Here is a 27,347-nt window from a genome sequence, read left to right as displayed (position 1 = left end):
CTGCCTGACTCTGATTTCGTGGTGGTTAACAGATGACCACTGGACACAGGGATCCCAGTAGCAGGTCCTCCCAGTACCTTGAAATGTAACTTGACCAGCCTGGATTCATTTAAAGAATGAATTAGTTAATTCTCTTTACTCTCTTCTCACCTATATCTTGGAATTTAATGATGATTGTTCTAACTTTGTGATCTGAAGTAACAGCAACTCCAAGTTAGTGAGAAGTGGCTAAGAGCACCAGCTTTGGAGTCAGATGCTGACTCAGGTTTTAACTCCATCACTTACTAACCCAGACATACACCCAAAATGTTTAGTCCATCACTTAGGACACAGCAAATGCTTGGTAAATGTTAACTGTAATTTCTAGTAGCTATGTGTTAGACACTGAACTGGTGTTTCATAAATCCCTTAAGTCTCATCTGTAATACAGGTATTACTATCCTCATTATACAGGTGAGGCTGAGGCTCCTAGAGGTGAGCTCATAGAGTCACGATCCAAAGCAGCCCTCCCACTACACTCCCCATTCCACTCATTTTATCACTCTTTGATTTTATCACTCTAAGTGATTCTGCCTTTGACAACAGCATTAAGACATTTCTCTTAAGCACATCTTTCATAATTTGTTGTTCTCGTTTAAAATAAAGTTTTAAAAGCGATTATGAAGATAATTTACTCAATTTAAAAATGGGCAAAGGGGACTTCCCTGGTGGTGCAGTGGTTAAGAATCCACCTGCCAATGCAGGGGACATGGGCTCGAGCCCTGGTCCGGGAAGATCCCACATGCCGTGGAGCAACTAAGCCCACGCGCCACAACTACTGAGCCTGCGCTCTAGAGCCCACGAGCCACAACTACTAAAGCCCGCACGCCGAGAGCGCATTCTCTGCAACAAGAGAAGCCACCACAATGAGAAGCCTGCACACTGCAACGAGTAGCCCCCACTTGCCGCAACTAGAGAAAGCCCGTGCACGGCAACGAAGACTCAATGCAGCCAAAAATAAATAAATAGATAGATAGATAAATAAATAAATAATGGGCAAAGCATCTGAACACACATTTCTCCAAAGAAGACACACTCATGGCCAACGAGCACATGAAAAGATGCTCAACATCATTAGTCATTGAGGAGGTGCAATTCAAAACCATGAGATGTCACTTCATACCTACAAGGAAGGCTTTAATAAAACGCCAAATAATAACAAGCGTCAATGAAAATGTGGAGAAACAGAAACCCTTGTACACTGCTGGTGGGAATATAAAATGGTACAGCCACTTTGGAAAACAGTCTGGCAGTTCCCCCAAAAGTCAAACCATTTGACCCAGCAATTTCACTCCTAGGTATATACCCAAGAAAGATGATGATGTATGTCCATGCAAAAACTTGTACGCAAATGTACACAGCAGCACTATTCATAATAGCCAAAAAGTAAAAACCCAAATGCCCATCAATTAACATGGATAAATAAAATGTGGTATTTCTAAACAATGGAATATTATTTGGCCACAAAAAGCAATGCAGTACCGCTATGTGCTACAGCATTACGTACCTTGAAAAGATTATGCTAAGTGAAATAAGCCAATCACAAAAACCCCACACACTTTATGGTTCCATTTATATGTGTCCAGAGTAGGCAAATATTTGGAGCCAGAACACAGATTAGCTGTGGCTGCAGGGCAGGCAGGGTACACAGGAAGATGCGAGGGTGATAACTAATGGGTTCCGGGTTTCCTTTTGAGGTGATGAAAATGTCCTATAATTGATTGTGGTAATGGTTGCATAACTCTGTGAATATACCACTGATTTGGTATAGTTGGGGGAACTGTATGGAATGTAAATTATATCTCAATAGAGCTGTTACCAAAAAAGTGATTATGTTCAGCTTTATCCTTCTAGATGTTATTCTTAGAGAGTCTTATCCTTGTTTGTTAATTTCAGTCCCTGCCTCCTCATCCCTTCTGATTTTTCTTCTTGCCTTTTCATTGGCTCAAGTGGTGGCTGTACTGCAGGAACTTCCTGATTATGAAAATGGTGGCAATATTAGCACCTAGTGTAGAGGTTAAGAGCAAGGACTCTGGAGTCGGACCACTTGGGTTTGAACCCAGCTCTACCACTGACAATCTGTGTAACCTTGAACAAGTTACTTAACTTCTCTGTGTTTTCATTTCCATGCCTGTAAAAAGAAAATAGTAATGAGGTAATACATTTGAGGCCTTAGAAAGGTGCCTAGACTAATAAGTACTCAATAAAGAGCACTGGGACTTCCCTGGTGGTCCAGTGGTAAAGAATCCGCCTTACAATGCAGGGGATGAGGGTTCAGCCCCTGATCAGGGAACTAAGATCTCACATGCCACGGGGCACCTAAGCCCACGCGCCGCAACTACTGAGCTCACGCACCTCAACTAGAGAGCCTGTGTACCGCAAACTACAGAGCCATTGTGCTCTGGAGCCCACGCGTCCTGGAGCCTGCACACCACAACTAGAGAGAAAAAAAACCTGCACCCCACAACTAGAGAGAAGCCTGCACGCCACAACGAAAGGTCCCGCATGCCTCAACGAATATTCTGCATGCCGCAGCTAAGGCCTGACACAGCCAAAAATAAATTAAATAAATAAACAAAAAATAAATCTTAAAAAAAATAAAGAGCACTTTTCCTCTTTTCTTTTTACTGGTATGGGCAACGGTTATATAGCTAGAACTTCATTATTTTATAAAAATGGTAGCAATATTAGCACAACAATCTATTTTCCCAGAACCTTTGTTTTGTCTTCATGGGTTCCTTTCACTACCCAACCCTTAACTGCTGATACCCTCAAAGGTCTTATTTTCTCCCTGAATCATCTCATTTACTTTCAGTGGCTCAAAAACTATCCATAGGCATTCATGCCACCAGCTGATGTATATCCGATGCTGTATATCTTAATTATATCTCACTACCAGCTGGACAATTCTATCTGGATGTCCCACAGGTACTGTGCAGTCAAAACTAAACTCATCTTCCCCCAACTCCGATTCTTTACTGTAGCTGGTGGCACCATGATTCCGCCCTGTCACCAAGATACAAACTTGGAAGTCAAACTGACCTTCCACCTGACCACGCATCCCATCAACCCCCAACTCCTGCCAAGATTCCCTCAGAAACAAGCCTTAACTCAGTTTCATGACTTTTTCTCCACCTTGGCTTCATATCAGAATCACCTGAGGAGTTCTTAAAACTCCCCACACCCAGGCCCCACCACAGGCCATTTAAATCGGGACTCAGGCATCAATAGCTTGTTAAAGGTCCCCAGGTGATTCCAATGAGCAGCCAAGCTAGGAATCTCTGGTTTAGCCCTCCATCTGCTCTCAAGCGTCAGCATTCAGTGTCGCTGGCTTTCCACTTCCACTCCAGCAATAATGAACTTCTTATAAACGCACCTCTCCTCCTCCGCCTGGCTGCTGCTTGTTTCCATCACACTCTCCACCATCCCACCCTCCAATCTGGCTTACTCCTACTTATCTTATGACTCTGGCAGTTGCCTCCTCCAGGAAGTCCTCTCTAATTCACCAATCTACGGTTGAGTTAGGTATTCCTCCTCTGTACTCTCTTGGTGCCCAGTAATATCTATCAGTGTGCTCAGCAGGCTGTTTTATACTTATCTGCGTACGTGCCTGATTCCCTCACAGAGTTAGGCACTACCTGAGGCCAGGACCACCTGGCACTCATTTTCATATTCTCAGCACCTAGTACTCTGCATTTGCTTATGCAAATACTCAACATATGTTAGTTGAATGACTTTCCAGAGATGAGGAAAGATTTTGGAAAGAGACTGTTGATGTCAGACATTGATGGATGGGTTGGATTTTGATCCATGTTTTTTTTCACTCAAGGTGAAACCACCAACATGATTATTTAACTGTAAAACTCTGCTTAACTCTGGTACCCCCCAAGCAACCACTTCAGTTTCTTTCACTGCATACAGACTCTTACTTTGTAGTATAAATATCTTAGTCTACGTTTGCAGTGAGTATTGTAAATTCCTTCCAATCTTTTTGGAGAAAAAGTCAGAATAAAAATTATAAATAACATAGTAGTCTATTACTATCCTAGATTATATTTTCTTTTACTTTCAAATCAAAATTTCTTTTGCTTTTGAGATACATATGCTTATCTTGGATCAAACTATCTCAATCTTTACCACTTAAAATTTTCTTTTGTCCCCCTACTATAAAACAATTTGCTGGTCTGGACCCAGAGACTATGTTACGGAAAAAGAGACATTCCAAAGAAATTCAACCAGGACTATATATAAACAATTAGTTTTAAAGGATGCTTCAAAAGAAATACACAATACAAGTAATGTAGTTTGTGTCCTTTTAATAAACACACTTGCATAGTTATATTACAATTTTGTAAAAATAAAAACGGATGACCTCATGCCAAGCGTTTCCAGCATTTGCACAAATCTCAAGACCTTTAATACTATAATTTTCAAGACGCACAAAATAAAAATTTAAGGCAAAAAAACAGCACTTTGCAACAATTTAATAATTTATTACATTACAGTAGCATCACAGCAGCATCCAATAATGCCACTTCACGCAAAAGTCTCTCAGTATTTCCATTATAGATTCTATTTACAAGAATTTATAACCTGGTAAAATTCATCCTAAGAAAATTTGGCAAATAAAGCTTTGGACTGAAATTGGCATTTCTTTCTCTACTTTTCCTCCCCCCCAGTTCCTTTATTTTAAACTATCAGTATTCATATTATATTTTAAAACACTAAAATAGCAGTTACATTGTTTTAATAGTTGTATTATTTTTAAATGATTCCTTAGGATAAAGTTTTAGAGGAAACTATACAACAGGTAGGGTGGATTTAGATTTTCAAGTGTTCTAAAAAAATCAGCTTTGGTCTTAGAACTGATTTTTTCATTGCTGAAAAACCTATCAGGTTTAATCATATACCTTAAAAATGATCAGCACATATTGCAATTTTTAAATAAATTTTCATTCTTTACCTCCTACAGGGTTCAGATTTGTTCATTCTAAAATTTTATGTTCCTGATAAACTCCTTCCAATGTTGCTTTCTATGTTGCTTTCTAAGTAAATGGAAAGCTGCCTCTTATACTGAATGAGAACAAATACGTGGCTGAATACGAGGTATTGCAAAGGACTGCATGCTCTTTTAAGGACAAGTTATTATTATATGTCATACCATTTCCTTTACTTTTAGTTTCTTCTCAAATATATGACAAAATACCTAAACAAAGAGGGGTATTTTTGTAAATACAGTAAATTTATTTCCCAGACACTTAGCTTAAATATGCCATTATGTGATTTAGTCCATAGGTACCTGATGAATATATTACTTGCAAACTGATTTACAGACACTAAGCTCTACTGAATGTCATTCTTAATAAACTATATTTATCAGTGTAAAAGTGAAGCAATTTGAGCTACAAAAATACTTTTGAAATAATTTATCAGTGTATTAAATAAACCCAAATTCAAAATTATAAGGAGAAAATGTTACACCAAATCATGTGACTAATTAAGTGGTCTAATTTCTAACCTCAGGGTTTAAAATGGATTTAAAGTAACTGCCCTTAATTTGAACCCAAATAACGGTTGCAAAAGCAAAAAGTTCAGAAAATAAAAGGCAAGACCAAGTAAACTGTACAATTTAGAAGATCAGTTGAATTCACAAGGACTCAGTCTTTATACTCTACCCTTCAGTGACTGCAGGCAAATCTGTTATGCCACCTGTAAAATGGTATTATTGCTTTCCTATATGTCATGTTTTATAAAAGTATCATGGTAGGGCTTCCCTGGTGGCGCAGTGGTTGAGAGTCTGCCTGCCGATTCAGGGGACACAGGTTCGTGCCCTGGTCCGGGAAGATCCCACATGCCGCGGGGCGGCTGGGCCTGTGAGCCATGGCTGCTGAGCCTGCGCGTCCAGAGCCTGTGCTCCTCAACGGGAGAGGCCACAACAGTGAGAGGCCCGCGTACCGCAAAAAAAAACCAAAAAAACAAAGTATCATGATGATGCCAAATGCTAAAAGTTGAGGTGGTCTAATAGCTAGAAATCCCTGCCTCAGGGAGCACACACACATATCACCATACATCCCAATGATGTGAAGTATTTTGGAACACAGACATTTGAACCTTGTGACGTTCTAACTAAACTGTTGATTCTTTCTCAAGTGTTGCGAAGTTATGATTTAGGCAATGTATGACTAAAATCATTCATTTATAATGAATAGGCTCATTTACACAAATATTGCACAAGATATGCCTCTAACTTAAAACTCAGATATATAAAAACATATTTCACTCTTCTTAAAGAACTGTGTGAGGAAATAAGACTCTGTGATTGTATGTACACTTTTCCTGATAATACTTGGACATTCATAAACAGTAGATTGCACTGCAGTTTGTAAACATTTTAATTGCATAAACTTCTCATTGATTTTCAAATATAGTTTAATACTGTCCACTAAAACTCCCTTTTGTTTCAGCTAAGTACTCTCACGTTTATTAGTTTATAATAATGTTTATTATCTTTAAAAGTTTTCCATTCAAGGAAAAGAAGTAAAATCCTATGCCAAAGTAGCCAATGTGGTTGAATAATAGATAGTAGCCAGAGAATTCTGAATGGTAAAATCAACCCTCTAGCCACAAAGCAGCTTCATGGACATAGAGGAATGCCAGCTCTCACACGTTTCCTTCACTGAATTCATTCTCAACTGGACAGAGACTGTCTGCCTGCTTCATGGGCATTTAAATTCTTCAAGGATTCCTTATGTTCTTTACTAAATACATTAAGAAGAGTGTCAACCAGTGTCCCTTTGTGACCTGGGACAAGCAGTCACCTAATTAAAATAGATAACATGAATTCTGACTTCAAAATGTACAGATATAAATGCTCTAAGGAAGGGAAGGTTTCATATCTCATGGTCAACGAAGGGAGCCTTTCATTCCTCAAAAATAATCCATTTTTAGCTCATTAGTAAAGAAGTAACAACTGACCGCTGCAGCACATGAAGCTTCTTCATGAGCCCAGACCAGAGATCCCAAGGGAACTCCCATGCACAGGACTCATTCTTGGGCAGCCGGAACAGATAAAACATACCCTGCTCTGCACATATGGCTGGGGCAGGCCACTTTCCTCTTCTGTGAGATAATAAAAGCTCCCTCAAAGTGTTATTGCTCCCACCCCAAAATACACAGAAAATAGAGAAAAGGATATTTCCACTTCTTGGCCTTTAAACAAATTTAAATATTGGTACTCATAGTGGCATATTAGAAAGTAATAAACAGTGCACATTAAGGGACAAATCACATATTGAACCAATTAAGAGCTCACTGTGATTAAGATTAGATCAAATATAATAGCAAAACATAAGCAATTCTGAATTCTGTAATGAATATACATGTTGCAATAACATTAGAAAAGCATGGCAGCCCATTCCAAACCAGCGAGAAAAGTCTGTGCAAATAGTGGGTCTTTGTGTGTTTGAACTCCCACCATGTAAGGGCAAACTCAACATGCATGCTAATGACCTACAATTACCAAATTAAAAAAGAAGAAAAATGCTCAAGGATGCCAGAGTGAACAGCAGGGAAAGCCACACAAAGACCCACTATCCTTTAACTTGTTACAAGTAAATTTTAACTGTAAATTAGAAACACGAAGAAATAATCACAAGTGGCTCTAACATTCGAACGAAGTTAACGAATTGTGTAGGAGATATTTGATCAGGGCTGCCTGCCCTGCCTCCACGCTAGAGTCAAACTTGGATAGTGGGTCTCTGGGGTGCTTTCACACTGGAAGACAACATTGGGTCCTATAAAAAGAAAAATGAGGAATAAAATGAACATAAAGCAAATCAAGTGGGTGAGAAAAAATTCTACCGATTACACGCAACATCAACAAATTTGAACTATTAAAATTCTCAACCTTTAGAAAATATCCTAACTACATAATAAAATGCAAGTGATAATTTATAAGGGCTACAGAAACACAAATGATAGTCTAAAACTTAACCAGTTTTCACTGACTCATACACTCCTGGCTGTTCTTCCTTTAGAACAGCTTCTATCTGTTCTTTGTATTCCTTATTATATACGACTTAATTGGAAAAAAGTTCCGCCACTGAAAAACAAGATAAACAACAACAAAACCTTCGGAAAACTATCACTTTACATTGTAGACACTATAAAAGCCAAATGTACTGACAAACCAGAATGCCTCCAGGGATCACTTAGTCCAAGATCTTCCAGACCCAGTAGGTTTGAAAAGTACCTTCCTCTCTCAGGTCCAGGAAAGACACCTCAGGTATTTCTAATTAATCAGATAAACTGGCAAGCACTGAAAACTGCCAAACCATCAGCAGAGTTTAAAAATGGTCATTCATTTAGGTAATCCAAGTTGTTATAATTTTCTTTACTACCTCTCCTGAAACCCTGAGATACTTTTAGGAATATTCAAACCATAAAAAACTGGACTCCACCTCCAAATTGGGAAATTCAGTTGCTTTATCTAAAGAAAAGTCTTCTCCCAAAATCAGAACGATCTTATAAGCTCTGAAGCGAAAATAATGCACTAATATTTTAAAATTATAGATATAGTACAAAGTAAATTCACAATACTTGTGCTGAATCATAAACACATCTCAGCTTTTTACCATTTACATGTTCTTAGAAGCTAAGTTAAAACGAAAGGCTACAGCTTTTAGATAATTTCACAAGAATGATAAAAATATAAATCATGATATATTTTATTTAAGAAGACAAAAAAATCAAAAGGGTGGGGAAAAGTGACATCTATTTTATAAAAGTAAAAAATATTTCCAAGTACTGTTTATTCTCTAATTATTAATGCTATGTTTATTCTCAAATATAAGAAGGGCTAGGTAACTACCAAGAGATAATTTTATGTAATACCGAATCTCATACATTGGGATCTGGACGCTTGCTGTAAAAGTAGTGAGATAGATCTTAATTCATATATCTCTTGCAGTATGAGTTATCTACCTAAAAAAATCACCTAATGAGTTTTGCAAGCACTTTATAAAATAAATTTTATAATTTTCTTTTAAATTTTCTAAGCTGGATGATATGTAAAAAGGTGGGAAATAAATGAGAAGGTTGCAAAATTAATAGCACCTGTACACTAAAAGGGTCATTTTGAATAGGTGAATAGGGTAATTGCCAGCTACTCTTTGTTAAGCTGAAAAAGGCTGGTGTAAAGGGAAGTTGCAGTATAGACTGTTATCATACCAAAGAACCCATGAGGGAATTAGAACTTTTTTCAGATAAAATCTAATAGTAGGGTCTGAAGCTAGGAAGAAAGTATTTGAAAAAAAGCAGTATAACTTCTTAACTTGTGAAAGTTTCCTGTTATATTTTCTTACTTTAAACGTTAATATAACATTTGCTAAGCGTGCTAAGTTTAAGATCTGATTCAGAGCAGTAATGAATGCCATGTTGCACATTAAAGCTTATGCACTAGTTAAGAAGTAAATAATTTGATATTACTCACACTGCTGACTTGGATCCGTGTCTGTTGTCATCTTAACATAATTTGAAGGAAAGAGACCAGTCACCCCATTGATTTCTCCTTGCCACCAGTCAGGATCATCTTTGTTCAAAACATTAATAAGTTGCCCCTTGGAGAAATTTAGCTCATCCTCATTATTTGCTATATAGTCATACATGGCGATCACCTGACACACTACCAGAAAAAGAACAACGAAGTAACAAATTAAACAAAATAATTATTCCTACAAGGATCATATGTTAAAATTCAGCTAAAATTTCCCTTTAGCTGTTTTCTCCCACCCTCCTTCCCCCATTCCCTGTTTTACAAAAACAAGAATTTCCCAAATGCAGTTAGAAATCCAAGCAGCTGGTTTGCTTTAAAGTATGATGGTATAGCAATTAAAATATGTCAATGAGTGAGGTAGTTCAAGTATCACCGAACAGCTGGCTGTTTCTACACAGAACTTTTTAGAAAGGAAGTTCTCATTGCAATATTACTTTTAGGCAGAGGTAAGGAAAGAACAAATTTTAAAATATTTTTCAAAGAATCAGCTAATCTAAGAAGTGCTAAGTTGTAACAAAACTTCTCTAAGATGAAATAAAAGTAAACCCATTTCCATACCAGGATGAAAGGCAGCTGTAGTTCTTTCACTGCTTGGACCCAAAAGTTTAACATGGCTGGCAGGGAACCATCCCTTCTGTCGCTTTTTTCCTCTGGCCTATAAAATTAGCAAAAAGAATATAAAAGATGAGACTAAAGACAATTATTGAGACATAAACTAAAAATAAGAAAAACCCTGGCTGTGTAGTAAAGAATTTAAACTTGCCCAAAGAGAGGTCTGGTCTTTGCCTTTGGCTCCTGGAAGGTAATGAGGTAATCTCTAAACCTCTGGAAGGTCTTGACTGTTAAGAGTGTCTCACTTTACGTGGGGGCCTTAACCAAGCCAGATAGCCTAACCATGTGATTTATGGTGGGCCCTCCGGGTCATAGTATGAACTCAACCTCTGGAGGGACTGGGGACTGAGTTCAGTCATGTGGGCAGTCAACTGTGTCTACGTGATGGAGCCCCAGTAAACACTCTGGAAACCAAGGCTCAAGTGAGCTGCTTTGCTTGGCAATACTCCATGGCTATTGTTGCCAGGAGGATTTAATGATGTCCACGACTCCATGGGCAGAGGACAACTGCAAGCTCTGTGTTTGGAATCTGCCTGAACTCTGCCCCATACATCTCTTCCCTTGGCTGATTTTAATCTAAATCCTTTTGCTGTAATAATCCATAACCATGAGTATAATAGCCTTCTGTGAGCCCTTATGGAGAATTACTGAACTCGGGAGTGGTCTTGGGGACCTCCAAACTTATGACTGATGTTAGAAGTGAGGGTGTCTTGTGAACACCTGAATTCTGCACTGGCCTTCCACGTCAGTATTAAGCAGCTGGAAGAGTCAATATGCATCTCAACACTATTTGTAGAAGTCTATTTGGAGATCTTTCAGGCTCAAATTTCTCTGCATATTTCACACAAATAATATTTATAAACTAAAAAAACCTTTCTAATGTTCTCCTAGTAAGTTCAAGTCAACACTTAATGACATAGCTCACAGTAAATACCTCTTGGGGCTTTGCTAATAATTAATCAGGAGATCATGAACAAAATTTGTGGAAAGCCACATCTCCCACTTAGTTGGGTCAATCTTCAAAGCAAATCAGAAGGTGAAATTTCAGGGGGTTAGTCAAGAAGATACTGAATTTTCAACCTCCACTTTTCTTTAGAAACTGTAAGACCTTGATTTGCAAGAATGACGCTAAATTAATCCTCCATATTACAATCATGTATCAATTTCACGTAAAAATCCAGCTCTTACACCTGTCATCACCTTTTAATCCTAAAATGCTTTTTAGTTTTAACTAGTAAGGAAATTTTAGGAGTGAGAAAAGAACTCCTCTTTCTGTATCAAAACATGCAATTACTATCTCTGTTAACATTTTATGAAAAAACCAGGCTCATTCACTCCTGCAGCTCCTTTCCTTGCACTGCTGTTTCAAAAACGTAAGACTGTGGGGGTGGGGGGGACTGTCCAGTGAATAGTATTTTCTTAGCGCTCAGTCTGGAAGTTATGCCGCAAGCCTGGGGTTATCCCAGGCAAAGATGATGTTAAGCTTTCCTTTAAGAAGGTGTCCTGTGGTTTATTAAAACAGCTATTATTGGAAAACAATTATGTCTTTAGGGAAATTACCCTTCATATTGTTACTTGTAACATCAACTGTGCTAAAAATAAACAGGCAAAAGAGAGAAACGTAAGATACTAAAATGGTAATAATGACCACCTCCAAGTGGTATGATTATAGGTGATCTAAAATTTTTATTAACCTTATTTTTCTAATGAGCATGCATTACTTTTATAATAAAATTAATAAACGTTATTTAAAGGTTATTACCTGTAACTCCCCTTGCCACCAGCCACTTGTATTTTTCTTTAGAATTAATATTAACTGTCCTGGTGCAAGGCTAAGCTGTTCAGAACCAGAAGCCACATATGCTGAAGTTACTTGAGCAATCTCTGAAAAGAAGAAAAATAAGAAACTGAATTCAAGACTACTAAACACTTTAGTAGTTTTTCAGCTTCATTATTATACATACCAGGTTTCTTGTTTGATGTTCCAGATTTGCTAGCACTCCCAAAATCCTGTAAGGAAAAGATATACTGTTTTATCATTTTCCAACAATCTAGATGTAAAAGTACAAAGGCTATTAGGAACTAGAGATTTCTAATTCCCAGGGTCCTTGTTTCTTTCAAGTAAGAGCAAAATAATGATTAACCTACATTAATCAAATAAATTAAGAATCCAACACTTATGGGGAGATCTGGTTCTGACAGAATACATTATATACAAGTAGCTGATGCTGGCATCCACTGACTCAACAGGAATAGCTCATATTCTGAATCTTTCCTGAATATTAAACATAAACACAAATACATTTCATGTATCAATGTGGTTAGAATCAGTGTCTACCACATAAAACAAATGTGCTCTGGGTATGTTAAGGCATATGTGAGTTTAGCTCCTGCTGCACACAAGGTAATGATAATTTAAATTTTTTGCCACGTTCCTCCTGAACTTGACCTAAGAACAAAAAACGCATGATACCCCAGCAACTATGACCTGTTTGACTTTATAGGATGAGCAAGACGAGGGAAGCAGTTAAATTTCCTTTTCTCTTAGTGGACACAACTGTAGTAAAAGCACCCAAGCAGAGTTGATGGTAGTCAACAGCTAACATTTCTTGAGTACTTACTATGTAACAGGCAGTGTTGCAAGAATTTTACATATATTCACTTAGTTAATTTTTGCAATAACACTATTAAGTAATTATGATTATCCCCATGTTACAGAGAAGGAAAGTGAAACATAGAAAGGTGAATGAAGTAACTTATCCAAGGTCACCTAGCCTCTAAGTGGCAGAGCCAGAAGCCAACCTAAGCAGTCTCAGTGGTTCTCAATGTGTGGTTTGTGGATCCCTGGGGGCAGTCCTTCCAGCCCCTTTCAGGGGTCTGGAAGATAAAAACTACTTTCATAACAGTACTAGGACATTATTATTTGCCTCTTTTGCTGTACTGACATTTACACTGGTGGGTAAAATTGCTGATGCCTTAGCACAAATCACAGCAGTGGTGCCAAATAATACTAGTAGTCGTAATACTCTTCACAGCCACATGCTCACAGGAAAACAAGGCCAGTTTCACTTAAGCATGTCCTTGATCAAGCAGTAAAAAGTTTACTGAATCCTAATCCTCAGGTACACATCTTTTCAAGAGTCTGGGTGGCGAAATGAAGTGTGCCCAAAGCACTTCTGCTGCACACTGAAGTACAAGGGTTGTCTCACGGAAAAGCCTTAGGTGATTAAATTGTGTCAACTAGATTTTTCATGGAACAGCGTTTTTATGTGAAAAAATGACTAATGACAAATTATTCAGACTTGAGATTTAGCAGACATTTGCTCAAAGATGGATGAAGTAAATCTGTCCCTTCAAGTTAAAGAGCTGACAGGATTTCTGCCAACAATAAAACTCAAGCTTTCAAGGGAAACCTGGTATCTACCACCATGAGCTTGACCACTTCAAAGTACTTAAGGACGTTCCTATGTTAACAAATGTGATTTACTTTTTAGTGAAGTATGGTTGATTTACAATGTTGTGTTCATTCCTGTTGTACAGCAAAGTGATTCAGTTATACATATATATTCTTTTTTTAACATTTTTTCCATTATGGTTTATCATAGGATTTTTAAAAAATTAATTTTATTTATTTATTTGGCTGCGTTGGGTCTTCCTTGCTGTGCGCAGGCTTTCTGTAGTGGCGGCAAGTGGGGCTACTCTTTGTCTAGGCGCGCGGGCTTCAGTAGTTGTGGCTCTCAGGCTCTAGAGCACAGGCTTAGTAGTTGTGGTGCACGGGCTTAGTTGCTCCGTGGCATGTGGGATCTTCCCGGACCAGGGCTCGAACCCGTGTCCCCTGCATTGGCAGGTGGATTCTTAACCACTGTGCCACCAGGGAAGTCCCTATCATAGGATATTGAATACAGTTCCCTGTGCTATACAGTAGGACCTTGTTATGTATCTACTCTATATACAGTGGCTTACATCTGCTAACCCCGACCTCCTAACTCCATCCCTCCTGCAACCCCCTCCCCTTTGGCAACCACAAGTCTGTTCTCTATGTCTGTGAGTCTGTTTCTGTTTCATAGATAGGTTCATTTGTGTTACATTTTAGATTCCACATATAAATGATACCATATGGTATTTATCTTTCTCTTTCTGACTTACTTCACTTAGTATGATAATCTCTAGTTGCATCCATGTTGCTGCAAATGGCATTATTCCATTCTTTTTTATGACTGAGTAGAATTCCATTCCATACATACATACATACATACATATATATATATATGTATATATGCCACATATTTTTATCCATTCATCTGCTGATGGACATTTAGGTTGCTGCCATGTCTTACCCATTGTGAACAGTGCTGCTATGAACACAAGGGTGCATGTATCTTTTTTCTTTTAATTTTTATTGGAGTATAGTTGATTTACAATGTTGTGTTAGTTTCTGCTGTACAGCAAAGTGAATCAGTTACACATATACATACATCTTTTTTTTTTTACATTCTTTTCCCATATAGGTCATTACAGAGTATTGAGTAGAGTCCCCTGTTCCCAGGAGGTCCTTATTAGTTGTCTATTTTATATATAGTAGTGTGTATATGTCAATCCCAATCTCCCAATTTATCCCTCCCCCTGCATGTATCTTTTTGAATTATAGTTTTGTCTGGATATATGCCCAGGAGTGGGGTTGCAGGATCATATGGTAATTCGATTTTTAGTTTTCTGAGGAACCTCCCCATACTGTTCTCCATAGTGGCTGAATCAATTTACATTCCCACCAACAGTGTAGGAGGGTTCCATTTTCTCCACAACCTCTTCAGAATTTGTTACCTGTAGACTTTTTAATGATGGCCATTCTGACCAGTGTAAAGTGGTACTTCATTGCAGTTTTGATTTGCAATTCTTTAATAATTAGCAATGCTGAGCATGTTTTCATGTGCGTATTGGCCATCTGTATTTCTTCTTTGGAGAAATGTCTATTTAAGTCTTCTCCCCATTTTCTGATTGTTTGTTTTTGGTTGTTGTTGAGTTGTATGAGCTGTTTGTATATATTGGAAATTAAGCCCTTTTCTGTTGAACTGTTTGCAAATATTTTCTGCCATTCTGTAGGTTGTCTTTTCATTTTGTTTATGGTTTCCCTTGCTGTGCAAAAGTCTGTAAGGTGGATTAGGTCCCATTTGTTTATTTTTGTTTTTATCTTTATTGCTTTGGGAGACTGACCTAAGAAAATATTGGTATGATTAATGTCAGAGAATGTTTTGCCTGTGATCTCTTCAAGGAGTTTTATGGTGTCATGTCTTATGTTTCAGTCTTTCAGCCACAAATGTGATTTTCTTAATATTATATGATGAAATGTAGCAATATGGGGAATATTTGCATAATTCAGGGATTCAATATTTCCCAAATGACCAATGAATGGTGTTACCATATTCAGTGTGCAAAACAGACTGGTGAATTTAATGTTACAGTAAGAAATGTTCACTGATATGGCTTCAGATTCCATGTTGCAACAACCAACCTACAACCAACCTACAACAATCTAGTTCTCAAGTTTTGATGTAGTACTATCAAAGAAGAGTATCTGCAGATATCTGCAAATGTTATTAACACATTTCTGTTTCCTCTCATATATGCGTGAGGGTGAATTTTCTTCATATACTTCAACCAAAAGAATATACCATTCTTTTCACTAAACTTTTTTGGTGAGGGAGGAATACATAGTTGTTTTTCATTAAAAGCATGTTATTTGGGGCTTCCCTGATGGTGCAGTGGATAAGAATCTGCCTGCCAATGCAGGGGACGTGGGTTTGATCTCTAGTCCAGGAAGATCCCACATGCCTTGGAGCAACTAAGCCCGTGCACCACAACTATTGAGCCTGCACTCGAGAGCCCATGAGCCACAACAACTGAAGTCCGTGTGCCTAGGGCCTGTGCTCTGCAACAAGAGAAGCCACCACAATGAGAAGACCACACACCGCAAATGAAGAGTAGCCCCCACTCACCGCAACTAGAGAAAGCCCACGTGCAGCAACGAAGACCCAACACAGCCAAAAATAAATAAATAAATAAAATAAAGACAATCCTGCAGGCTGTGGAACAAAAAACCACATTCACAGAAAGACAGACAAGATGAAAACGCAGAGGGCTATATACCAGATGAAGGAGCAAGATAAAACCCTAGAAAAACAACTAAATGAAGTGGAGATAAGCAACTTTCCAGAAAAAGAATTCAGAATAATGATAGTGAAGATGATCCAGGACCTCAGAAAAAGAATGGAGGCAAAGATCGAGAAGATGCAAGAAATGTTTAACAAAGACCTAGGAGAATTAAAGAACAAACAAACAGGGATGAACAATACAATAACTGAAAAGAAAACCACACTAGAAGGAATCAACAGCAGAATAACTGAGGCAGAAGAACGGATAAGTGACCTGGAAGACAGAATGTTGGAATTCACTGCTGCTGAACAGAATAAAGAAAAAAGAATGAAAAGAACTGAAAACAGCCTAAGAGACCTCTGAGACAACACTAAATGCAACAACATTCGCATTATATGGGGCCCAGAAGGAGAAGAGAGAGAGAAAGGACCCGAGGAAACATTTGAAGAGATTATAGTCGAAAACTTCCCTAACATGGGAAAGGAAATAGCCACCCAAGTCCAGGAAGCACAGAGAGTCCCATACAGGATAAACCCAAGGCGAAACACTCCGAGACACATAGTAATCAAATTGGCAAAAATTAAAAAAAAAAAAAAAAAAATTGGCAAAAATTAAAGACAAAGAAAAATTATTGAAAGCAGCAAGGGAAAAACGACAAATAATATACAAGGGAACTCCCATAAGGTTAACAGCTGATTTCTCAGCAGAAACTCTACAAGCTAGAAGGGAGTGGCATGATATACTTAAAGTGATGAAAGGGAAGAAACTACAACCAAGATTACTCTATGCGGCAAGGATCTCATTCAGATTTGATGGAGAAATCAAAAGCTTTACAGACAAGCAAAAGCTAAGAGAATTCAGCACCACCAAACCAGCTCTACAACAAATGCTAAAGGAACTTCTCTAAGTGGGAAACACAACAGAAGAAAAGGACCTACGAAAACAAGCCCAAAACTATTAAGAAAATGGTAACAGGAACATACATATCGATAATTACCTTAAATGTGAACGGATCAAATGCTCCAACCTAAAGACACAGGCTTGCTGAATGGATACAAAAACAAGACCCATATATGTTGTCTACAAGAGACCCACTTCAGACCTAGGGACACATACAGACTGAAAGTGAGGGGATGGAAAAAGATATTTCATGCAAATGGAAATCAATTAAGCTGGAATAGGAATCCTCCTATCAGGTAAAATAGACTTTAAAATAAAGAATGTTACAAGAGACAAGGAAGGACACTACATAATGATGAAGGGATCAATCCAAGGAGAAGATATAACAATTATAAATACATATGCACCCAACATAGGAGCACCTCAATACATAAGGCAACTGCTAACAGCTATAAAAGAGGAAATCGACAGTAACACAGCAATAGTGGGGGACTTCAACACCTCACTTACACCAATGGACAGATCATCCAAACAGAAAATTAATAAGGGAACACAAGCTTTAAATGACACAATAGACCAGATAGATTTAATTGATATTTACAGGACATTCCATCCAAAAACAGCAGATTACACTTTCTTCTCAAGTGCACATAGAACATTCTCCAGGACAGATCACATCTTGGGTCACAAATCAAGCCTCAGTAAATTTAAGAAAATTGAAATCATATCAAGCATCTTTTCTGACCACAACGCTATGAGATTAGAAATCAATTACGGGGAAAAAAACGTAAAAAACACAAACACATGGAGGCTAAACAATACGTTACTAAATAACCAAGAGATCACTGAAGAAATCAAAGAGGAAATCAAAAAATACCTAGAAACAAATGACAACGAAAACACGATGATCCAAAACCTATGGGATGGCAGCCGCATAGCACAGGGAGATCTGCTTGGTGCTTTGTGACTGCCTGGAGGGGTGGGATAGGGAGGGTGGGAGGGAGGGAGACGCAAGAGGGAAGAGATATGAGAACATATGTATATGCATAACTGATTCACTTTGTTATAAAGCAGAAACTAACACACCATTGTAAAGCAATTATACTCCAATAAAGATGTAAAAAAACCACAAAAAAGAAAACCTATGGGATGCAGCAAAAACAGTTCTAAGAGGGAAGTTTATAACTATACAATCCTACCTCAAGAAACAAGAAAAATCTCAAATAAACAATCTAACCTTACACCTAAAGGAACTAGAGAAAGAAGAAGAAACAAAACCCAAAGTTAGCGGAAGGAAAGAAATCATAAAGATCAGAGCAGAAATAAATGAAATAGAAACAAAGAAAACAATAGCAAAGATCAATAAAACTAAAAGCTGGTTCTTTCAGAAGATAAACAAAATTGATAAACCATTAGCCAGACCCATCAGTAAAAGAGGGAGAGGACTCAAATCAATAAAATTAGAAATGAAAAAGGAGAAGTTACAACAGACACTGCAGAAATACAAAGTATGCCAATAAAATGGACAACCTGGAAGAAATGGACAAATTCTTAGAAAGGTACAACCTTTCAAGACTGAACCAGGAAGAAATAGAAAATATGAACAGACCAATCACAAGTAACAAAATTGAAACTGTGATTAAAAATCTTCCAACAAACAGAAGTCCAGGACCAGATGGCTTTACAAGTTAATTCTATCAAACATTTAGAGAAGCGCTAACACCCAACCTTCTCAAACTCTTCCAAAAAACTGCGGAGGAAGGAACACTCCCAAACTCATTATGTGAGGCCACCATCGCCCTGATACAAAAACCAGACAAAAATACTACAAAAAAAGAAAATTACAGACCAAGATCACTCATGAATATAGATGCAAAAATCCTCCACAAAATACTAGTAAACAGAATCCAACAACACATTAAAAGGATCATACACCATGATCAAGTGGGATTTATCCCAGGGATGCAAGGATTCTTCAATATATGCAAATCAATCAATGTGATACACCATATTAACAAACTGAAGAAGAAAAACCGTATGATCATCTCAATAGATGCAAAAAAAGCTTCTGACAAAATTCAACACCCATTTATGATAGAAAACTCTCCAGAAAGTGGGCATAAAGGGAACCTACCTCAACATAATAAAGGCCATATATGACAAACCCACAGCAAACGTCATTCTTAATGGTGAAAAACTGAAAGCATTTCCTCTAAGATCAGGAACAAGACAAGGATGTCCACTCTCACCACTATTATTCAACACAGTTTTGGACACGGCAATCAGAGAAGAAAAAGAAATAAAGGGAATACAAATTGGAAAAGAAGATGTAAAACTGACTGTTTGCAGATGACATGATACTATACATAGAGAATCCTAAAGATGCCACCAGAAAACTACTAGAGCTAATCAATGAATCTGGTAAAGTTGCAGGATACACAATTAATGAATAGAAATCTCTTGCATTCCTATATACTAATGATGAAAAATCTGAAAGAGAAATTAAGGAAACACTCCCATTTACCACTGCAACAAAAAGAATAAAATACCCAGGAATAAACCTACCTAGGGAGACAAAAGACCTGTATGCAGAAAACTATAAGACACTGAGGAAAGAAATTAAAGATGATACAAACAGATGGAGAGATATACCATGTTCTTGGATTGTAAGAATCAATATTGTGAAAATGACTATACTACCCAAAGCAATCTACAGATTCAATGCAATCCCTATCAAATTACCAATGGCATTTTTTACAGAAATAGAACAAAAAATCTTAAAATTTGTATGGAGACACAAAGACCCCGAAAAGCCAAAGCAGTCTTGAGGGAAAAAAGCAGAGCTGGAGGAATCAGACTTCCTGACTTCAGACTATACTACAAAGCTATAGTAATCAAGACAATATGGTACTGGCACAAAAACAGAAATATAGATCAATGGAGCAGGATAGAAAGCCCAGAGACAAACCCACGCATGTATGGTCAACTAATCTATGACAAAGGAGGCAAGGATATACAATGGAGAAAAGACAGTCTCTTCAATAAGTGGTACTGGGAAAACTGGACAGCTACATGTAAATGAATGAAATTAGAACACTCCCTAACATCACACACAAAAATAAACTCAAAATGGATTAGAGACCTAAATGTAAGACTGGACACTATAAAACTCTTAGAGGAAAACATAGGAGTAACACTCTTTGACATCAATCATAGCAAGATCTTTTTTGATCCACCTCCTAGAGTAATGGAAATAAAAACAAAAATAAACAAATGGGACCTAATGAAACTTCAAAGTTTTTGCACAGCAAAGGAAATCATAAACAAGATGAAAGGACAACCCTTAGAATGGGAGAAAATATTTGCAAACGAATCAACAGACAAAGGATTAACCTCCAAAATATATAAACAGCTCACGCAGCTCAATACTAAAAAAGCAACAACCCAATCCAAAAATGGCCAGAAGACCTAAATAGACATTTCTCCAAAGAAGACATACAGATGGCCAAGAGGCATGTGAAAAGCTGCTCAACCTCACTGATTATTAGAGAAATGCAAATCAAAACTACAATGAGGTAATACCTCACACCAGTTAGAATGGGCATCATCAGAAAATCTACAAACAGCAAATGCTGGAGAGGGTGTGGAGAAAAGGGAACCCTCTTGCACTGTTGGTGGGAATGTAAACTGATACAGCCACTATGGAGAACAGTATGGAGGTTCCTTAAGCAACTAAAAACAGAATTACCATATGATCCAGCAATCCCACTACTGGGCATATACTCTGAGAAAACCATAATTCAAAAAGACACATGCATCCCAATGTTCATTGCAGCTCTATTTACAATACCCAGGTCATGGAAGCAACCTACATGCCCATCAACAGATGAATGGATAAAGAAGATGTGGTACATATATACAATGGAATATTACTCAGCCATAAAAAGGAACGAAATTGGGTTATTTGTTGAGACATGGATGGATCTAGAGACTGTCAAACAGAGTGAAGTAAGTCAGAAAGAGAAAAACAAATATCATATATTAATGCATATATGTGGAACTTAGAAAAATGGTACAGATGAACCAGTCTTCAGGGCAGAAATAGAGACACAGATGTAGAGAACAAACGTATGGACAACAAGGGGGGCAAGTGGTGGTGGTATGATGAATTAGGAGATTGGGATTGACATGTATACACTAATATGTATAAAATGGATAACTAATAAGAACCTGCTTATTATTTATATTTATTTATAAAAATAATAAATAAAATTCAAAAAAAAAAAAAAAAAGACTAGCAGCCAAGGAGGAAAGAAAAGGATTCTAAGACTGTCAATTCATTAGATTAAATTACGGTGTTCAAGTCAGTAAGCAAGGGGTTTGGGAGGCTCTAGGATTTTTGTTTTGTGATGTTTTAAAGTTTTTAATATCTTCAGAGCTGAGTTACGTATTTGGTCAATCAATGACAAACCTATAGAACATCTATGATTTCAAGTTATTAAAATGAAAAAGACTCAAGCCCAAGGAATATTACATAAGGGAATATTTTGGCTAAGACAATCAGGACTTGAGTATATCTTCCTCTGTTTCTCAAGAATAACAAAATCTACCTTCTGGTTTTGGATGCAGTGTTTTAATTGTAGTCTACATCATTAATATAAGGATGTTAGAAGGGGAAAAATGGTCTTTTTTTGGGGGGGTAGTAATTTTGCTGGAGTGAGCTGAATAAATAGCAATAACTCTTTAGGGAATTTTTAAGAAAAAGGAAATTTTCATGATCAAATTCTGAACTAAGAAAGCAATGTAAGGTACTTTATTCTAAATTAGCACTTTACAATAAGGTAAGCACAAAAGCAAGGATTTTATATTGTTTTCCTAGCTGCAGAAGAGTCTATTCAATTCCATGAAATACTAAGGAACAAAGGACTAGTATAACAGAGTGCCTACTACGTGGTAGGCACTGTATAGTAACTTACAGGGCATGTAATCCTCAATGAGGTACTACTATCCTCATTTTTCAAATGAGAAAACTGTGGTTCAGAGAAGTGAAGCAACCTGTCTGAGATAAAATCCAGATCTGTCTTAATCCAAGGCATGCAATCATCCCACCTCCCCACTGTGACCCCAGGGAGTTAGCTAGTGTCTGATGATGGATATGACACTCAAAAACATATAACCAAATTAATGCTATAAATGCCTTTAGAGATACATATCTTGGTACTTAAAGGAGAGAAAGAGAGAGCGATCTCACAGAGCAGGAATGACAAGTTCAGGCTTAGCCTTCTCAGTAGAGAACAGTCTGGAATTCCTTGGCACAGCAGAGTGGCAACCACGCAACCAGAACCCTTCAGCGCTGCCTCAGAGCCCTCAGAGACCAGTAGAGACACATCCCATCAGGACACGGGAGCTAGTTGAGTGTCCCTGAGAAAAGGCTAGGCCCAGCACATTTCCGGCTTCTGCTACGCACACCTGCTTGCTCTGCCTCTTGCCTGGCTCGCCGGCTGCAGCCATCTTATTCACTTGCTACCTTTTCTCTAATGCTGCCACTCAGGGTTTTTCTCAGTTCCTCCAAGCTCTCTCTCCCTCTCCTCCCACCTTAGGGCTATTGCATATGCATCTACCTGCAATGTACTCCAGTCTATCAGGATTTTTAGATGGAATCATCAGAAACCGACTCTGGCTGATTTAAGCCTAAGAGAAATGGAGTGTATTGGGTGGCTCACAGAATTTCCAGGAAGGCTGCAATACGAGGTCTGGAGATTAGGAAGAGACAAAGCAAAGCTGGACAAACAGAACTTCAGGCAAAATCACACCCAGAACCAGCCTGAAGAGGGCTCTGTTGCCTTTGCCTCTGAATGCAATGCTCCCTTAGACAAGGATATCCTGGAATCACTGCTCCAAAAACTGAATGTTGCTACCACACTCATTGCCACCAAAAGAAATTCTCAGCTATGCTTTTTGGTATCACTAGTTCCTGATTCACTGCCTTGGACAGATGACTCTGACCAAGCCTGGGTCATGTTCCCACACTCTAACTGCAAGGAAGCCTAGGAAAGTGAGTAGGTGGGCTTTGGAGAAGCCTGCCCCTTACCAAGACTCACACCGTGGGAAGGAATTCAGGAAAGGAATTCAGATGCTAAACAGCCAAGAAGTTCCACCCCTCGTTTCTTCCCCTGCTTTGCCTTTTCAAGACTGGCCTCCTTACAGTTCAGGTCTTTGTTGAACCAGCTCCTCAGAGGCCTTCCCTTGACCACCTCATCTTAAAAGATCTTCAGTCTGTTGTTACCTGCACCATCTTTGTTCCTTCACTGTACTTATCACAGTCGATCATCATTTATTTGGACTGTATCTTTCATGAGTACCTTGACTGCTTTGTTCACCTGTTTCCCAATGCCCCCGACCAAGCCTTACACAGATGCTCTCAGTGAACAGCTGTTGAATGAACGAGTAAGTGCATGAATACTTAAGAAGGCAGAGACTCTACCTGCTTAATTTTCTCTAGATTCAATGTAGCTTTATGTTAAAGGAGTTTCCACACATTACACTGGGAATTAATCAAATTACTTTATAGGTACAGTCACAGTCTTATTAATTAGTACAATACCATGTTCCATTTTGTATTTCCATTATTATTATAATGGAAATATTATTACTATATTATTACTATTATTACTTGAGTGGTATTGCTTATCTAATTGGCATGCGATCATGCTATGGATTTTCACTAGGCAGTTTCTGCTCATAATTGGCCACTTTTCTTACCTGAACACATAAGAGATTTAAAAACACGTTTGAAAAGGTATATCCTGCTCTCTGTAACAAATCAGGTATAATCTTGTGTGCTATTATATGCCAAGTGTTTTCTTATAGAGAACTTCATAATCGAGATCTAGACGTGGCATTAATGACTAATGACTTCCCGGCTATGTCAGGATCTGAGATCATTAAACCTTTTCAGGAATGCTTCCCCACCATTACGCGGTTAAGTCCCTTAATGGTGCCTTAATTGGGGCTTTTATCGACTGCAGCAGCTCAGTAAATGTTTTTAATTCATCATTAGCTTTACAGTAATGAGTGTAGCCACTCAGTCGCCACTTCCAGCAAGCTGGCTCCTGGCTCCTGGCTCCATGCCCCTGGACCTTAAACATGACTCTGGTCTAGTACTTCTCCACCCCAAGAATCTGAGACCCTGACGTCTAGAGTCTTATAGATCTTTGCATTTTCCAGAATGTTCAACAGAGGCTTGGACACATGTTAATTATTACTCTGTTGAATGTTGGCTACATGAGTTCAGTGGCTATTTTAAAGTCTCTTTTAAATGTGTCTGCGTTCTCTCTCCACACGTAATGTAGTGCTTGTAAACACTGTCTATAGAACTGCATCTGGCTCCTTGTCCCACCACCCTGGGAAGTCTAGAGTTTATGCTAAAAGAGCTTATCCCTTCTAAGGGTCCTTATCCCACTCGCAAAACTGTGTACAATATTTTGTGTGTAGGTGAATTTATTCAAGGAGAGGTTGTAATTTTCACCAGCCTCTCTGAGTTAGAAAAGTTTAAGAACTACTGCTCCAGAGGCTTCTAAATCTCAAATTGTCTGTCGGAAGTATACATGCACACTACATGCACACTTCCTCTCTCCCTGTATTCCTAAAAGGGGAGAAGCAGTGGTAACAGTAATGATAATAATAGTAATAATAAACGTTCATTGGACATATACAAAAAAATAAATAAAAAATAAAGTGGGATAGGTTCTTAAAATGAGGAAAAAAATATATTTATACATATGTGCTTATGACTTTTATGTGCAAGAGAATATAAATTTTAAAAAAACAGAAAAAAAAATTTAAAAAGCAAGTTATGTCATCATATAATGGGTTTAATTTTGTTATTTCAAAATGAATTAATAAATATTTTTAAAATTTCTGTTTTAATTTCTAATATGGAAAGTATTGCTAGATATAATCCATATATTTTCAGAAACTTTGGAGTCCCTAATAATTTTTAAGAATGTAAAAAGTTCCTGAAACCAAAAAGTCTGAGAACTGCTACACTATATCATACTAGTGGTGGGATGAAACGCAGCAGGAACTCAGAGTGTGGGCTGGGTCACATTCATGTCAGAGCCTTAAAGATTTACAGACTTCTTCAAGGCGGTCCCTTGTAAGCCTCCATGAATCCAGACCATTCCCTAACTTCAGTTATCATAAGGCCCAGCCCTATCTATGGCTTTTGTCCTTGGAATTTCATAGAAATAGTTTTGCCCTCATCTCTCTAACAGGATCCCTATAATAAACTACATTTTACTGAAGCTACCTTAAGTGGCTTCCTTGTAACCAAAGCAGCCTGACCAAAACCATATACATGCATCTGTTTTAAATATGAACCCTGATCAACAGGAACGGAATGCTTCTGTTTCTGTATCAAACTAACTCTACCTCGTGATCTTTTGGTTTGACGTAATTTGATGGAAAAATTCCAGTTCTATCTCCGATACTTCCTGTCCACCATTCTCCATCTTTCTGGGTCACCAATATTTCTTCACCTTCAGTGAAAGTCAAATCTCCAGGTTCTGCACTTGAATACGGATAAAGTGCAATATACTCTGTAGGAAACAAAGCAAAAAGAAACTAGTTTTGGTTGCAAGATTACAGAAGTAAAAAAAAAACAACTGTTGATCTCCAAGATCTTGAGTAATTTTACTGTAAAAGCCCTTGTGACTTAAGGAAACTTAATGTAAAGAGATGTTAAGGTAGAAAATGGAATGAAGTAATTATTTAATAATTTCTTAGAAAAAGATTACGTCTTTGACTGAACATAAAACTTTATCACAGGGTTTCTTTTTTCCCCAACCGTATCGTCATCACCATGATCATCACCATCATCATCATCATGTCACAGAGAATAACCCCAAAACTACAAATAGATATCAGTATCTTTACAGAGAGTCAAGACATGAAAAGTTTTTTTAACCTTCTTACATATAGTTTAATCTGCTAAATTCTTTTCTCTTTAATTCTTTTACATACAGTTATGGAAATGCCCACTATTCAGCTGACATCAGTACTAGAGGCCAATTTCCATCACAATGGCCCAGCTCCTAGCACAGTGCTTGGCACAGAATAGATGCTCAATAAATATTTGTTCATGAATAACCTTATGGGAAATGTCTAAGTTTTTATACTGGCTTTGTTTTTTTGTTCAGATGATTACTAGTACTTAGAAGAAACAGTCAATGACCAGGTTTTAGAAGTCTCTTTTTCTTTCTTCTAGTACTATTTGTATTTGTTGACATGAAATTTGCTCAGTAGATCATAAACTGGAGATGGCCAGAACCAGTATCCGGAAACTATTTACTATCCACATTTCCATATTATTCAATTTAGCTGACTTAAGAAGATGAAAAATGCTTACAAGATTAAGGTATGTTGCAACAAGCCAGGTCCTTTCCAAAATGCTCCTCACCACTTTCCTAGGATCATTCCACTGCAGTTATTCCACAGTAAACCTCTGGTTGCAGCCTTGCTGGTGACTCGAGTTCCCTAACCTTTCACAGCTGAGCCCTGGCTCATACCTTTCCCTCTGTCCACCAAGCGTTCTCTTCGTCACTAAGCAAGAACTTACTCATTGTTTAAGATGATTCAACGTGGCCACCTCTGTGGATTCACAGGTCCTACTCAAAATTATGTTTTTGTTCATTCATTATAGAATTTATTACAATTATATGCCTAGCTTTCCCATTTTACTGTGAGCACTTGGGAAACTATTTTATTCATCCGTGTATATTTCAGGCTCTAGCATACAATCTCTAATGTAGTAGATACTGAATAAACTGTTTAATTTACCATTAAGCTGATTTTCTTGAGCAATATAAACAAAATGTACTTAAACTGTTCAACTAATTTTACAGTGAATATATAATTCATTTATAAACCTACACAACTATTAAATAACAATACTGTCTGAAATAAGGGTGGACATTTTTCAGCACAATATCAAAATTAAGATACTCAAACAACCCAAAGGGCAATAAAAAAATTCTTTGTAATATTTATGATTAAAGTGTATCTTGATTTCAAATCCTACTTAATGATTTAT

General features: G+C 37.7%; 1 protein-coding gene across 11 annotated transcripts in view; it reads right to left on the bottom strand.

The window, feature by feature from the left end:
* ITSN2 (intersectin 2) overlaps positions 1–27,347 on the bottom strand; it is a 162,287-nt gene that overhangs the window by 33,465 nt on the left and 101,475 nt on the right. For 10 of the 11 annotated variants that reach the window (XM_060027011.1, XM_060027010.1, XM_060027009.1 and 7 more), the window contains 5 exons: positions 25,688–25,854; positions 12,169–12,214; positions 11,967–12,088; positions 10,151–10,247; positions 9,530–9,721 (listed from right to left, as the gene is read on the bottom strand). In XM_060027011.1, coding sequence (XP_059882994.1) covers positions 9,530–9,721; positions 10,151–10,247; positions 11,967–12,088; positions 12,169–12,214; positions 25,688–25,854 — 624 coding nt within the window. Of the gene's footprint in view, positions 1–4,338; positions 7,833–9,529; positions 9,722–10,150; positions 10,248–11,966; positions 12,089–12,168; positions 12,215–25,687; positions 25,855–27,347 lie in introns of those variants that run through there. The other variant, XM_060027020.1, reaches the window with a different exon arrangement.

This window comes from Delphinus delphis, chromosome 12 (genome assembly GCF_949987515.2).
Source record: "Delphinus delphis chromosome 12, mDelDel1.2, whole genome shotgun sequence".
Lineage (NCBI taxonomy): Eukaryota > Metazoa > Chordata > Mammalia > Artiodactyla > Delphinidae > Delphinus > Delphinus delphis.
Note: the sequence above shows the minus strand (reverse complement) of the source record. Positions and strands in the feature narration are given on the sequence as shown.